The sequence below is a fragment of the Leuciscus leuciscus genome (genome assembly GCF_965113295.1).
Source record: "Leuciscus leuciscus genome assembly, chromosome: 19".
Classification (NCBI taxonomy): domain Eukaryota; kingdom Metazoa; phylum Chordata; class Actinopteri; order Cypriniformes; family Leuciscidae; genus Leuciscus; species Leuciscus leuciscus.
In genome coordinates, this window is record NC_138743.1 from 14,573,464 (window position 1) to 14,588,596 (window position 15,133).

The 15,133-nt window shown below is 39.1% G+C and overlaps 1 protein-coding gene and 1 long non-coding RNA gene across 2 annotated transcripts; one reads left to right on the forward strand and one right to left on the reverse strand.

Moving 5' to 3' along the window:
• The first annotated feature begins 578 nt into the window (after positions 1-578).
• marcksa (myristoylated alanine-rich protein kinase C substrate a) lies at positions 579-4,319 on the forward strand. Its single transcript, XM_082147027.1, has 2 exons — positions 579-955; positions 2,631-4,319. The coding sequence occupies exons 1-2, from the start codon at positions 860-862 to the stop codon at positions 3,231-3,233; spliced, it is 699 nt and encodes a 232-aa protein (XP_082003153.1). The 5' UTR covers positions 579-859; the 3' UTR covers positions 3,234-4,319.
• Positions 4,320-12,535: 8,216 nt separating this feature from the next.
• Positions 12,536-14,887, reverse strand: LOC309482943. Its single transcript, XR_014200452.1, has 3 exons — positions 14,440-14,887; positions 12,899-13,067; positions 12,536-12,804 (listed from the first exon to the last, which is right to left on the reverse strand). It is a non-coding gene; the product is annotated as an uncharacterized lncRNA (long non-coding RNA).
• Between the last annotated feature and the right edge of the window lie 246 nt (positions 14,888-15,133).

Here is a 15,133-nt window from a genome sequence, read left to right on the forward strand (position 1 = left end):
TTTAGGCTACATGAATAACAGTGTCACTTTACAAATTAACAAGAAAAGAAAAAAAAGTGATGCTATGCACAAAGGACATTCTTTTTTTATTTTGGATCTTAAATAACTTTTATTTTGTGATGAAATATTATCTTTCTAGATTTGCTGGAGATCGGTACACATTTGGCAGTCAAATAAATAATGTTTCTCAAATTATTAGAAAAAAGATTACTAGAAAAAAAATCACTTATCTTTCAAAGTAAAATGTTGCTTCATCTTTTAATGTACAAATGAAAAGTTTTGACGATAACCTCATGATGAAACCATTTATAAGACGCTGGGTAGGCTCCAACATAGATAGGACAAACGGTTTCTTGGGGGGGGAAAGGTGTATGGATTATAACTCTAAAATTATTCTCGGTTTTATATACAACAATGTCAGTTTCTATTGTTCGCTTCAGACTTTTAAGACGCGCCCAAATTCAGACGCTCTTGCTACGATTGGCTGGTTCAGATTTTAGTCGCGCCCTCTCGCTGATAGTCGATCCTGATTGGTCGAAGACGGCCCCGGGTGACGTCATCGCGCGGAATGCCCATTCATCGGTGCAGTTGGGCGTTGGACTCCGCATCTTATTAGCGACCAGGGAAATTTCTCCATTTTCTGTGCAGTCTAGACAGTGTTACGGGCACAAATCTAGGATTTAAATAAATACTTGCACTTGCCAGAGTTTTTCCTACCGGTTTCCTCTCTGAGACTGGGTTCGCTCGCTTCGTTGACTCGCAGCGCGCTCGTCGGCCAGGTGTTTATTCCGGGAAGAGGCTTCGTTTGTTGCTCTTTGTTCTGTGCTGTATCTGTTGAGCTCTTTGTTGGAGTGAAAGCATGGGAGCGCAAGTCTCAAAGACAGCTGGAAATGGAGAAACAGCTGCAGAAAAACCCGGAGAGGCTGCAGCTTCACCATCCAAAGCCAACGGGCAGGTAACGGTTATTTCACAAGAGAACTGGTTTAATTATGTTGTGTTCATTATAGGAGTTCTGCTGGAGACCCGCGCCCAACAACCACACGAATTATGCCATGTTTATAACCCGGGCGCTTTGTCAGTCCTCAATATCCAATAGATAAGAAGTTCTTATGTATTAAATATATGTATAATCATAAAATGTTGCTTAAATGTTTTCCGAAATCAGATTCGGCGTTATTTGTTCAGGAGAAGCCTTTGTTTTGGGGGGGGGGGGTCGAGAGATCGAAAGAGGTTGTGTTGGTTTTATGCGGACAAACTATAGGGGATTGTGTGGGGAATAATTGAATTTGCTGTTTCAGTGTGTGTGTTTCTACCGTCTTGAGAACGAGGGGGAAATGTGGGGGGTTGATTGTTAGAGTAACAATGACTCGCCACGCCTTTATTCACAGAGGCTCGATAGACGCTTCAGGATCACAATGGATGGAATCCGTCCATCGGGGAAATCGCATAGGAACAACGAAAACTGCTGTAATCATTAAATATATTATACTGTGCCGTGATGGCCATTCATACAATCGGTGTTTTGTACAGGGTTGTGTGCTTTTTTTTGCGCGCCGTTAGTTCTTTCGCAGCGTTGATGTTGGTGTTGTGTCTTACACTAAGTGTAACGCGCCTCAACTCAGATGGCAAGCCGTTTGGACTTTTAATCATTCCCAGGATATGAATTCTTCATATCAACAATTACATTTTCACTAGTTAAAATGCAAATTCTTGATATCAGGAATTCTACTAGAAACAATGGCAATTTTTGATATCAGGAATTGCATTTCCACTAGTAAATTGTTAGGCTAATTCTTGATATCAACAATGACGTCATCACTAGCAGAAGTACGAATTCTTGATATCAAGAATTACATTTCAACTAGTAAAACCTATAATTCCTGATATCTGTAATTGTATATTCACTAATTAAATGTCACTATTGTAATTCAATTATTGATATCAAGAATTGATTTCTTACTAGTTGAAATTCCAAATTAACAAATCAGAAATATAATTCTTAAGGTCCTTGCACACTGAGTCCTAAATTTTCGCACGTTAAAAAATAAATACGACCTCATGTTGTGTCAGTCACGTTTACACACTGCTTCCCAAACTTTTTTTCGACATAAAAAGAAATCGGATCGGGTTCGATTTTATGCGTTTTTCGCATCCGTAGCAAGCATTTTGAGAGGTGTTTTGACAATTCAGAGCCACCGAATGACGAATACGAAAAATTGCATACGAAAATTTTGGACTCGGTGTGCAAGGGCCTTTACTATTACAAATCCTAATGTTTGATATCATGATTGTGATTGTTACTAGTAAGAAAGTCATTTTAGATATCTGAAATGACTCTCCTTATTATTCATATCAGAAAAACATTTTTAGATATCAGATATAACAAATGTAACGTCGTAATACATTTACAGATATCAAGAATGAAAAGGATTGTTCACCCAAAAATTAAAATTAGCTCATGATTTACTCACCCTCAAGCCAATCTAGGTGTATATGACATTCTTCTTTATGCCGAATACAATTGGAGTTATATAAAAAATGTCCTGGCTCTTCCAAGTTCTATAATGGCAGTGAGTGGAGGATGAAAGTTTGAAGCTGGTTGTGTAATGATGCTCTGTTATTTGCTTCAGGAAAACGGTCACGTAAAGGTGAACGGAGACGCGTCTCCAGCGGCGGCTGAGGAGAAAGAGGTTCAGGCTAACGGCAGTGCTGATGGAGAGAAGCCTGAGGATCCTGCGGAGAAGGAGCCCGTGGAGGGAGAAGAGAAAAACACAGAAGTGAGCGCTCCCGTTGAAGAGGAGCCCGCCAAACCTGAGGATGCAACTCCCTCCGCAAGCAACGAGACACAGAAGAAGAAGAAGAAGCGCTTCTCTTTTAAGAAGTCATTCAAGCTAAGTGGCTTCTCTTTTAGGAAAACCAAGAAGGAGACTGGAGATGGAGCTGAGGATGCGGTGGAGGAAGACAAAACTGAGGGAGCTGAAGCTGTTGAAGGAGGAGCATTAGAAGAGAACGCCAAACCAGCAGAGGAGCCAGCCGGAGAAACCAAACCAGTAGAGGAGAAACCAGCAGAGCAGCCCAACGCTGCCAGTCCTGCCACTGAAGAGCCCAAAGAGGAGGAGAAACCAGTAGAGTCAGTGCCAGATCCCACTGCCTCTCCGACTGAAGCTCCTGCTCCCACGGGACAAGAAGCAGGATCCAGTCCCGAGGACCGCCCCGAACCGGCCACAGAGTAAGAGAGAGAAAGAGAGAGAGATGGAGAAAAAGAACAGATAATCAAGGAATATTTCCGTTGTACAATGGAGTAGTGCCAGGGTATTGGACTTTGGAGAACTTTGTCTGCAACAAGGAATATTTTAATGTTTTTTTTTTTTTTTTTGTCTTTAGTTTTTTTTTTATATCTGCCCCTCCACAAATCTCGCTCGACCAATGTGGTTATTCCTAGAGCTGTGAAATAGATGGCTGAATTGAATACAGAAAAAAAAGTGATATTTATCTATTTTTGGCATCAGTATTAACTCTTTGTTTTTTTGGGGGGGGGATTTTTATACAAATAAAACTGTAAACTTGTTTAAAATGTCTGGAGATGACTGTGGATTAAAGGCAGCTTGTTTAGGGGTCAAAAAGGGATGCAGGGATTAGGAATTGGAGGTAAAAAAAAATACATGTGGCACCTTGAACATTAAACCACAGACGTAAAGAAAAGCCCCAAAACAGAATGACCATCAATTCATCCACTACTACAGTTTACAATATTAAAGTGATTTCATTTTTTTATATTCTAAATTCCAGCCAATATAATCAACAATGCCAAGTTTATAACCATGTATTTTGGGAACTTTAAACACTTTTAGCTATCTGTGATTTCAGTAAGAAAACGATTTGCATATGCTTTATGGTGTATTGCTGGTTCTATGAGCTTATTAAAGTGTAAGTATGTATAGAAGGGGTGTTTTAACTGTGATTATTGTACAAATGATATCTTGATCTCAAGAAGCACATTCAGCTCTTTTATCATCCTTAGACCATTGGAGCAAATTTTGAAGTCAAACCAAGCTGTGACACGTGTTCTGGTTCCTGTTTATACTGTGCTCTGTTTTGATTACAACAGATGATGCCTTTTGACAAAATTAAGGAACTTGTCAGATGCAATGTTTGTGTAGCATCTTGTCTCTTTCTTTTGTAAATATTGAAGAAGCTTTTACGTTTGACTTAGAGATTGAATGTAACTTTACCTACAAAATTTCAATGAAACTTGCTGAAGGTGTTCTACATTTTTTGTGAGTACACTAAAAGCAAAATAAATGTGAATAAAATTTGAATCGTTTCATCTCGTTTATTTACAAGCCATTAGTAATTAGTTGCCATTAATCTTAAAAAAAAAAAAAGCTTTTTGTTTTAAAAATGTAAAACAAATATTTCAGACAATAGTATGTTACATTGTCACATGACCTTACCAAGTGGAGCAAGTAAAGGAATTAAAATTTTAAAGTATTTTTGTGCATAAAAACCTTCATCCTTCCCTCGTGCGAGTTCTGTAACAAATCCTTTCCTCTGTCAAAATGATCCGAAGACCTAAAATTATATATATACATTTTTTTCAGAAAGCTTATTTCATTTTGATATTGTTTCTATTTTTTAAGGCACTTTTCTTTCTTTTATTATTATTATTATATATACCTTTAAATTACTAGATTTGAACAATAAATAATAGATAAATAGTAATTAAAGCACAATCCTCACATTCTTTAAACTTAAATTCAAAATGACAATTTCATGCATAAATGTTTTAATTCAGCTCAAAATATCTTGCATTGGGTGTCTTTGCTGACCTCTTGTGGGGGAAAAAAAATATATAACATGATTTTTCATAACCCTTGCCACTAGATGGCCTTATAGCTCTAGTCTATATGGAGCAAATTAGCTGTTTCCGCTGGGTCCTAAAGGCTGTAAGCTCTGTATAGCTTTCTGCTTTGAATCTCTATTTACCATCATTCCTTGTTGTTTATATTGCTAAATATAACTTATTCATCAACATATATTAGAGATTGTTCTAATATTGCCTATCACATTAATCTGACATCGCTAGATTTGATCTAAATCGCTACAGACATCCCAACCTGCAAAAAGTCATTTCAGGGAGGTATCCCAAATTATAATAATTTGCGGGCATCCCGCATATTGATAGCGGCTCCCTGATGTCCGCAAATTATTATAATTCGGGATACCTCCCTGAAATGACTTTTTGCAGGTTGGGATGTCTGCAACGATTTAGATTAGGAACTTCCGGGAAACTTAGGATGTCTGTCGTTATCGCAAGCACAACATGCTAGTATAATAATATAATAATTATAATAATTTGTTACATTTATATAGCGCTTTTCTGGGAACTCAAAGCGCTTTACTTAGAAGGGGGGAATCTCATCAACCAATATGCAGCACCACCTGGATGATGCAAGGGGGTAATCCAGCATCTGGAAAGGGGCATCCATCCATCACCTGCTGTTAGCATTCCATTGACTCCCATTCATTTTGGCGTCACTTTGACAGCGAACAACTTTACATCTGAGGCGTTTAAAGACACTATTTGTCCATTGTTTATTTCTAAAGAAACACGACAATGTATAAAAGGCTCCAATACCTTGTATCTTACATTATGGCCCCGTAGAAGTCGTTTTGTAAAAATGGGCTAACAATTGCGTCATAACCACGCGACTCTTGCACAGTAGAGAAATTACCGTATAGACAGGAGGAGAAGTTCGCAGGCAATCGGGGGGACGTGGAGGCATGTCAATTCAAGAATACTTAACAAAAGTTGCTCCTCCTAGGACTCATGGACAGCTCCTACTCACACTCTCCATCTCTGCAAGATTTGGAGGGAATGATTCAGATTTCTCTTGGCACAGATACTAGAAGACTTACAACTGTCAAACAGGTTGCTCACGTCACATCTACTTCGTCAAGCTCAGTTTGAGGCTGAGCAGTACGCTCAGCCATCAGGAAGAGAGTGCTTCTAATTGACTTCTCTGGTCTCTGTCGAAGTCTGTGGGGTCGCTGTGTCCATTTCTTTTATTGTCTATGGGATGATGCAATGGCAGCCATATTGCGCCAGAACGCCCACCACACACCAGCTTATTGGTGGAGAGGAGACAGAGTGATGAAAAGTGATGAAGCCAATCAGTATATCTGGATTATAAGCAGGCCATAATGGACAGAGGCCACTGGGCAAATTTGGCCAGGATGCCGGGGTTACAGCCCTACTCTTTTTTCCGAAGGACATCCTGGGATTTTTAATGACCACAGAGAGTCAGGACCTCGGTTTAACGTCTAATCCGAAGGACGGTGCTCTTTAACAGTACAGTGTCCCGATCACTATACTGGAGCGTTAGGACCCACACAGACCACAGGGTGAGCACCCCCTGCTGGCCTCACTAACACCTCTTCCAGCAGCAACCTAGTTTTCCCAGAAGTCTCCCATCTAGGTACTGACCAGGCTCAACCCTGCTTAGCTTCAGTGGGCAACCAGTCTTGGGCTACAGGGTGATATGGCTGCTGGCCAGGCCCGGGGTGGGTAATCGGGAGAATCGGGAGAATTCCCGGTGGGCCGCGTCACTTTTGGGCCGGTCGAGGAATTTTTTTTTCACATTTGTCACGTTAGTTACATTAGGCTACACACGTTCCGCATTCTGACACCGCAGCGCACAGCCTCTGCATGGGTTGTACCATGAGAGGGAGTTCTCCCCTCCCCTCCCCTCCCCTCCCATAGAGTTGGTTGGGTCCATAGCCCGTCTTTTCCAAAACGTTTTCTCAGGTAGGCTACCGCGGCACCGCCAGCGCCTACCGATAGCTGGGTCGGCCCTACCGTAACGGTACGTGTCAGGGAGGATGGATGGGAGGAAGAGGCCAGGAGGGGCTGAAAAAGCCAGGTTGAAAAAAAGAAAGGCATTGGAGGAGGATGCTGCCAAATGTGCCAAGCTTACAGATTTATTTTCAAGAGGACAAACATAAGTGGCAACAGGTAAAGAGAGATAGGTCTAGTAATGATTAGCATTAGCAACGCTGCAACGTAATTATTCGGCTAATACCGTTGTAGCGTTGTCAACCTATTCACAAGCAAAATATTCAATTTAATTAAAATATTAGCATTTTTGTATCACCCAATACATGACGATTCATAGACTTCAAATATTATGCAATTTAATATTGATAACAAAACTCAAGCTTGATCTGTGTATGCATTAAAATTACCTCTTAATTATTTTTTTGAAGCTTCTGAGCAGATAAGCCAGTCCCCCGCTGAAAATGAGGAGGCCATGATGACTACAGGGACAGGTAGAGAGGATACCAGAGTAAACAATATGAATTAAAGTTATTTAACCCTCAGGTTGTGTTCAAAATCCTATAACACCTTTTGTGTTCCCGGTCAAAAATGACCGGCCTACAAAAAATAGCTTATAAATCACTTGTTATGCTATATTAACACCCAATATTGGATTCAATCTTCAACAAATTTGTAAATATTACATAAAAAATTGGAACTGTTGATCACACTAGTCTACTTTAATTTTTCACCAGGAAATTTGTTTTGAAAAACTTTTATTTTGTACAAAATGGCACATAGTCACACTTGTGGTGTTCCCGGTCAAAAATGACCAGCCTACAAAAAATAGCTTATAAATCTCTCATTATAATATATTATCACCCAATATTGGATTCAATCTTTTTATCAACTTGTTTTCTTTCAATTAGGACTCGTTTTATATTTCTATTTGCATCTGATTAATCATAGGCCTCATTTATCTGAGAGTTGGTATCATGTTTTTTGATTAAAAAAGCATTATTTGTGAATATTTTTGAATACAAATAAAACTGTAAACATTAGTTCAATATGCCTCTTTGTGGAAGAGTGGGATACATTTCAAATGCTTTCTTTCTTTCTTTCTTTCTTTCTTTCTTTCTTTCTTTCTTTCTGCTTTTGTTAATTTATCAACCTATCCTTGTGGAATAGTGGAATATTTTTTTGTTAACTTCTCAGCTTAAGTGAATTATTATTTAACCTGTACATTATTTGTTGAACCATGGTATTAATAAAAACTACACAATAGTAAGAGATGAACTGTTGCTTCATTTATCCAATTTGGAAAAAGTGCTAATTTGGAATTCCACTATGGAAAAAGAGGGCCGGTCTTGGGCCTGAAACTCCCGGGCTGAAAAGTTGCCCCACTCCGGCCCTGCTGCTGGCGTATCTCGTTAGCCTGTTAACCTGCCATCTGTGCTTGCCGTCTCGTGCGCGCTCGTGCCTTTTACAAGTCTATCAAACAACTGTGGTGAGTAGGATCAGTCAACAAACAGGGTGAGTAATGTCTTCTCCTGTTATTGTCACTTCCACTTCATGTCACATGTATAGTATAGCCTTCTCTGTCAGCGCCGAGAGCTTCAATGTCACATGTATAGTATAGCCTTCTCTGTCAGCGCCGAGAGCTTCACATGTGATAAATGCAGGGAGATAGACAGGCTGACGGAGAATATTTCAGAACTAGAGACACGCATCCAAACTTTAATCGAGGATAGTAAGAACGCAAGGGCTATAGATACTGCTTTGGATGCGACTAGCTTAGTGAACTCTGTACATTGTTCGGTTCCGGTGTTCCGGAGAGTTCAGTTCCCCTGTTTCCCCTTCAGCGCGTGTGCGCAACATCAAGACAAAAATCATGACCTCATGATTCAGTGCAAGCTCCGTTCAGCGCCTCGCAAAGTTTTTACCTACTCTCCATCACAGTAATGTACATTTTACGTTGTTCTTTAGATAATTTGCAATTACATACAGGTTTTAAAGTATAGAGTTTATTGTTTTCAGATGTTTTATTGCTCAATCAGATGTTATTATTACCGTGTGTGTGTCGTTTTTGTCAGTTTTGCTGCAGACATAAATAAACTATATTGCACTGCACAATAAGTAATCTGTGTTGTTATTTTAATTTACGATATTTTTTGATACTCATACTCTACCGTTTTACTAGGATGCCCAGAAAAAGCACTTATAATAGCATTAACTGTTTAGAAACCCATCCCAAATAATTATCAATTGTATAACTAATAAGAGTCTCAAGAAAAAGTTTGAAAAAACAACTTTATGTCATGGTTATGTCTATGCCTGTTTAGTGTCATCGTGTTTTGGTTTCATTATCCCTGCTCCAGTTTTGCCTGTGTTCCTTGGTTTTTAATTGAATGGCATACCTGTTACTGTTCTAGTTAATTTACTCTACCTGTGTATTTAAGCCCTTAGTTTCCTTTGTTCCTTTGTGCAGTTGCTCTGTTGATTTGTCACCTGCGTATTTCTCCTATTCTTATTAAAAAGACTTTTGGAATTTATTCTGATTTGTGCGTGTTTTATTATACCAAAACACTCAAATTACATAAACACAATGTGCTTAAACATAAAGAACAAGAATATTTGTACTTGTCGATATGTAATGCACTGTTTAAATACTCAGCAATAGCAATAGTCCAGTGATTATGCTCATTTATCACCCCCAGAAGAACTTTATACTGGCGTGGATCACACTAAAATAACAATAATAATAAAAACAGATGACTAAATCAAATTAATAAAAGCAATACAGAATAGAACCAATAAAGAAAATTCTTAATCATGTAAGCTCATGCTCGATAGGCCCAAAACCGGCATCCGACCAGCGCGGAAGGTCTTTACGTGTTACTGTCCTTTTCTCAGGCAAAGTATTTTTTGATTAAATGCAATACATTTGAATATGTATTCTCTCGTTATTTAATCTGACTCCATAAATGAAAAGGTTTTAATGATATCTGTGGATCATTAATTGTGAGCGAATGTTTGACTATTCCTTTTAACTCTTTAATGAAAATAATGTCAAAGTCAGTTAGAATAATCAAATGTAACAATTTATTATGTCACTCTCAGCCTCACGGGCTAATCTGAGGTACAGAAAAGGCCCCGAACCCTCTGCTACATTCCATTATATAGACAGACCTCTTTCACATGGAAACATGTACTAACAAAAGAAATTTGCATTCAGAGGTTACACCTTTTGGTGGTGTGTGACCATTTGCCAGGAGACCACCTTCCTTTGTGTGCCAGTTATCTCTAAACTCTTAAAAACCTTATTACCTTTTGTTTTACTTATTTGGAAATGAGACATTTGTACCAGTCACCCTGAGACATTTCAAATGATACTAAATATGTAAAATACTCGATGTTATATCATTCACATTCAACCATATATTCTTGGGTGAATTCAGGTGATCTGAGCATGAGAGAAGGGGGAATGAAATGTAGATTAGGATGACTCGGAGGTGAGACCATCATGAGATGGTGCATGAGGGGTCCTTTGTCCTCTCAGGATCTGGTCGGCATTTTGTAATTTCTCAATTCTTACAATCATTAGAAAAGATTGTTAAATTAGATAAGGACATTGTTTTGTCAAATATTTATTACATAGTCTCAGTCCTAGATAAAGCTACCCTGCTTAAGGTGTGATATGACCCTTCCCATATTTTGGTCATTGCGTAGGAGTCGATCATGTCTGCCTGGTCCTTGTTATCCTGGTTATACTTCCTCACCAGCATAAAAATGTGTGCATTAATAACCTTCAGAGAAACAAACATATTGGCGTTACATTGGTAACATAGTCATGTTATGTTTTGAATTTACAGGCTATATATATATATATATATATATATATATATATATATATATATATATATATACATTTATATATATAATTTAATACATTTTTCATGTTAAACACTAAAACACCAATAGCACATGAGTATTCTTTAGACTGAAAATGCTGAATACTGTACCTCGCTTTCCACTTCTCTGCCAGGTGCAAGGTGTGATATGTCCATGGCAAAAATTTTGTATAGCCCAATTTTGGCCATCAGGACACAAACATTTTTACCAGACCAAACTGCATTGATGCCTGTGAAAATTATGCAAGGGATAAATTACATTAATAACAATTAATTACCTTGGTTCACAACTGAAAAATATAATATAATTGTCACGGATTCAACCATGCCATCAGCACCAGATGCACCTGCTAATGCTCTCTTCAGTACATGATCAACTATTTCGAAGCAGGGAAATTTATCTGTGGCTGAATACGCTCTCAATTTGCGGACGCTCGCTGCAGCCAGTCGGTGGAACAAAATTGCTCATCACGGCATATCGTCAAGGACTCAAGCCCTCTCTGAGACTGCAAATATGCCTTGCAAATGATGATGCTATGATCTTTCCAGGTGGCACAATGTATCACAGCCTGCCAAAGTAAACTTACTAACCTGCAATCTCCTCACGCCTCACCAGAGCCAATCCGATTGTTAAGTCTGACGTCACACGTCACGTTTAGCCTTTTCCGGGTCCTAGCGCTCCTCTCGTCCAGAAATAACAATGGTGGAACCTGTAAATTTATTTACGATCACGTCCTTCTTAGTGAGGCACCCTTGGCGGTTTAAATTCCTTTAACACCAACAGAGTGGTTAGTGTAGCTCATCACTCAGGTGGCATAATTAAGGGTAGAGTCCAGGCATCAATGAAAAAGAAGATTTACGAGGTTGAAGTGAGTTTGCTCGGGACACGGGACACAGCACTGCGGCATTGTAAAAACACTCAATAATAACCAAAACACTAGGGAAAGCGGTAGGTAGGTAGAGAGGACCTGGACTTTGGACCCGGAAAGAGTATTATCGGAGAGTGGTTACGTCACGACTTAACAACCGAATTGACTCTTACCATCTGTCTCAATCTGAACGCCAATGATGCATCAGTAACCATCTGTGTTTGTAATGTGGAGCTGAGGGTCATCTCAACTCGAATTGTAACATTCATCCTCTTCGACCCATGGTGAGTACTATTCAGCTACCACCAATAATTTCCTCTCTCACAAAAACTACATCAGTGACTAGCCCTCGATGTTCCACAACAGCTCAGGCCCTCATTGACACAGGCTGCGCTGGCAACTTCACCATCTCCACCTTGAGGAAATCCCCTGCCAGAAAGTTTAAAATATCCACACGATCCTGGGTAAGCCGCTGGGACTAGGAGTGATCACTCACTGCACACCCACTCTCACTCTAAAAGTTGGGGTACTCCATCAAGAGGAGATTTCCTTTCTGGTACTGGAGGGCTCCACCACTGACAACATCCTGGGATTCCCATGGATGCTAATCCACTCACCTCAGATCAACTGGTCAACGGGAGAAATCTTATCTTGGAGTCCACACTGTTTCAAGAACTGCTTCCAACTTCCTCAATGAACTAAGACTACCATACGGCTATTTGGACCAGGAACGGAGGCGCTGTGCTTTGGACCAGGACCAGAGCTGCTGTGCCTGGGACCGGAGGCGCTGGGGTCACTGTCAAACCTTCTGAGCCTGTGAGGAACTCGAGCTACTTCCTCCACAAATGGGACCAAGTGATCTAGATTCATTTTCTTGAATTTCACTCCATCATCGCTAATTAAATCTTAATTAGTTAATTAAATAAATTAAATTTTGCCTTGTAAGGAAGTAATCGTGAAGGGCCCCAGAAAATCTCTGTCTAACTTCCCTCCTTTCCTCTGCTGACTTCTGATGTTCCTTCTGAGCACCTTTTCCCCAAGAACAAAGGTGTGAATTACAGCCCTTGAAGCTTTTTTTTTTTTTTTTTGCTTTCATTTTGTCTCTGGAGGCTTGCATATTTTTCTTCACTGCCTCATACACTTGGTCCTGTATCATGGCGGGCTTGATTAGCTCTTCCTGGAGCACGTCTTCCGCTGTTTCAGTTACCTAGACAATAATAAGAAATTATATATTTGTAAAAGTAGATATTTAAAAATGATTGAAACAAGATATACTGTAGATATGCAGTGAATTAACTCACACTAAAAGATTCAGGAACTTCTGAAAAGTAGCGTGCCTCTCTTCCAAACATCAGGTAAAATGGTGAATACTGTGTAGTCAGTTGTTTTTTGGACCTGATGTTAAACAGCACAGCATCAAGGTATTTGTCCCATGTTTGTAGTTTGTCCTGACACAGTTTTCCAAGGTCGCTGAAAATAAAAAACAATTCTACTTTAACAGTATATGGCTACTGCTTATACATTTTTGTTTGTGAATTTCTGTGTAACTGAAGCAAAACACTGCTTTATTAAAGTACTATGAACCACACTCATGCCTATGTATGAACACTCATTGTCCATGTTATCAGGTCTACTTAACATATAGGTGTAGCCAGGCCTATATTGTGCACCTTCAGTCATCCATCCCTTTCTCTGTATAATTTGTTTGCTTTTTCTTTATGTTCAGGCCCCATATGCCACCACTGTAGGTATTATTATGAAAGTTTCATGCAGATACTGTAAATTTAAATTCCAGGAATTTCAAGGCGTTTTCAAGCACTATTTTTGGTTTTCAAGGATTACAATTCAATTACAATATTAAACTTATCAAACAGTATGTTTCATTCCTTTCAAATTCTAAAAAAGTAAATAAATAAAAATATAACAAAAAAAGAAAGCCCCTATATTTCATATATCAAGTTTTTATGGATCATAAATGCAATTCAGTGATACCTGAGAGATGGACAAATAAATCATTTTACAATTACTAATCTTACCTCATATTGTGCCATTAATTCGTTCTATTAACCTAGTGGATCTCAACGGGGGCGTTCAGAGAACAACGGGAGGTGTTGGAAGAAAGATTTTTGAAAGGGGGACGTTCAGGTGTTCATGGGGGGCGTTCACGAGTTTACACCAAAGATCCAGGCAAGACAAGATTAAACATGTAATTACTTGCAAAATAATTGCCTACAACATTCTAAAATCTGACAGTTTAATGCGACATGTAAGCTATGTAACGTTTATTTTGTAACGACTCTATTATTTTTCCAGTCATAGACCAGCGCTCAAGCACTGACTAGAATCCTGCGCTGACAAGAATCAGCATTCACGTGCTCAAAAATGTGTTTCGCGCTGACAACAATCCAGAGCTGACTAGAATCACGCAGCGGAGGAATGGATTTTCACGCAGCGGATTTTTGCCAATGTTTTTAAATGTTGGCATATTTATAAAACATATTAAACTATGTTTTAAGCATGTGAATAAACAGTCTCATATGTCTATTTATTTTTAATATAAGCTATTTATTAATTTATTGTTCTATTTTATTTAACATTTTTAGATTTAACATGAATAATCAAACATTTAACATAAAACAAAAATTGCAACAGTTTTAAATGTCTACTCATTTGTCCATTTTTAAATGATTTATTCATTTACATTTATAAAAAAAAAAAAAAAATTGCCCACTTTTGCGCAGGCAAATACACTATCATAAAAACATTTGAGCAAAATGGCGCCGCCAAACAAGAAAAAAATGCAGACAGCATTCCATTGAATATCTTAATTATGGTTCCATACCTTCTCCCACCAATGAAACCATGAAACCGCCATGAAACCTTCACGTCTGAAGGAGCACCTTATGAAGATCCACCCAGACAAGGCAGATAAGGACCGTCCGTTCTTCCAGGCCTTAAAAGAGCAACACGGTAGGAGAATCATCAGCAGTCTCTTCGCTAAGAATACCAGCTAAAATTATAGTGGGCTAATAGCGTCATATAAAATCTCCCTGCTGATCGCCAAATGTGGACAGCTGTTCACAATTGGAGAAAAGTTGGTTCTTCATGCCATCAAAGAGGTAACCTCTACTGTGATGGAGCGCGATCCCACACAGGTGCTGAAATCCGTCCCTCTCAGCAATGACACCGTGGCATGCAGGATAAATGAAATGGGTGCAGATACAGAGGAGCAGCCTTCCTGCGGGACTCTCCATTCAGCCTTCAGCTGGACGAGACAACCACCGCTGACAACAACGCTCTGCTGATGGCCTATGTCCGTTATAGGTTACAAAGTAAAGATCCGCACACCGGAGAGCTCCAATTCACAAAATTTATTTCAAGTGTGACGTTTACGTCACACTTGAAATAAATTTTGTGAATGGGAGCTCTCCGGTGTGCGGATCTTTACTTTGTAACTTTGCATTCTATATGAGATCCAGCACCCGTACTTGACTGGGATGTGCGTGATTATACTGCTCCCTATGTCCGTTATAGGG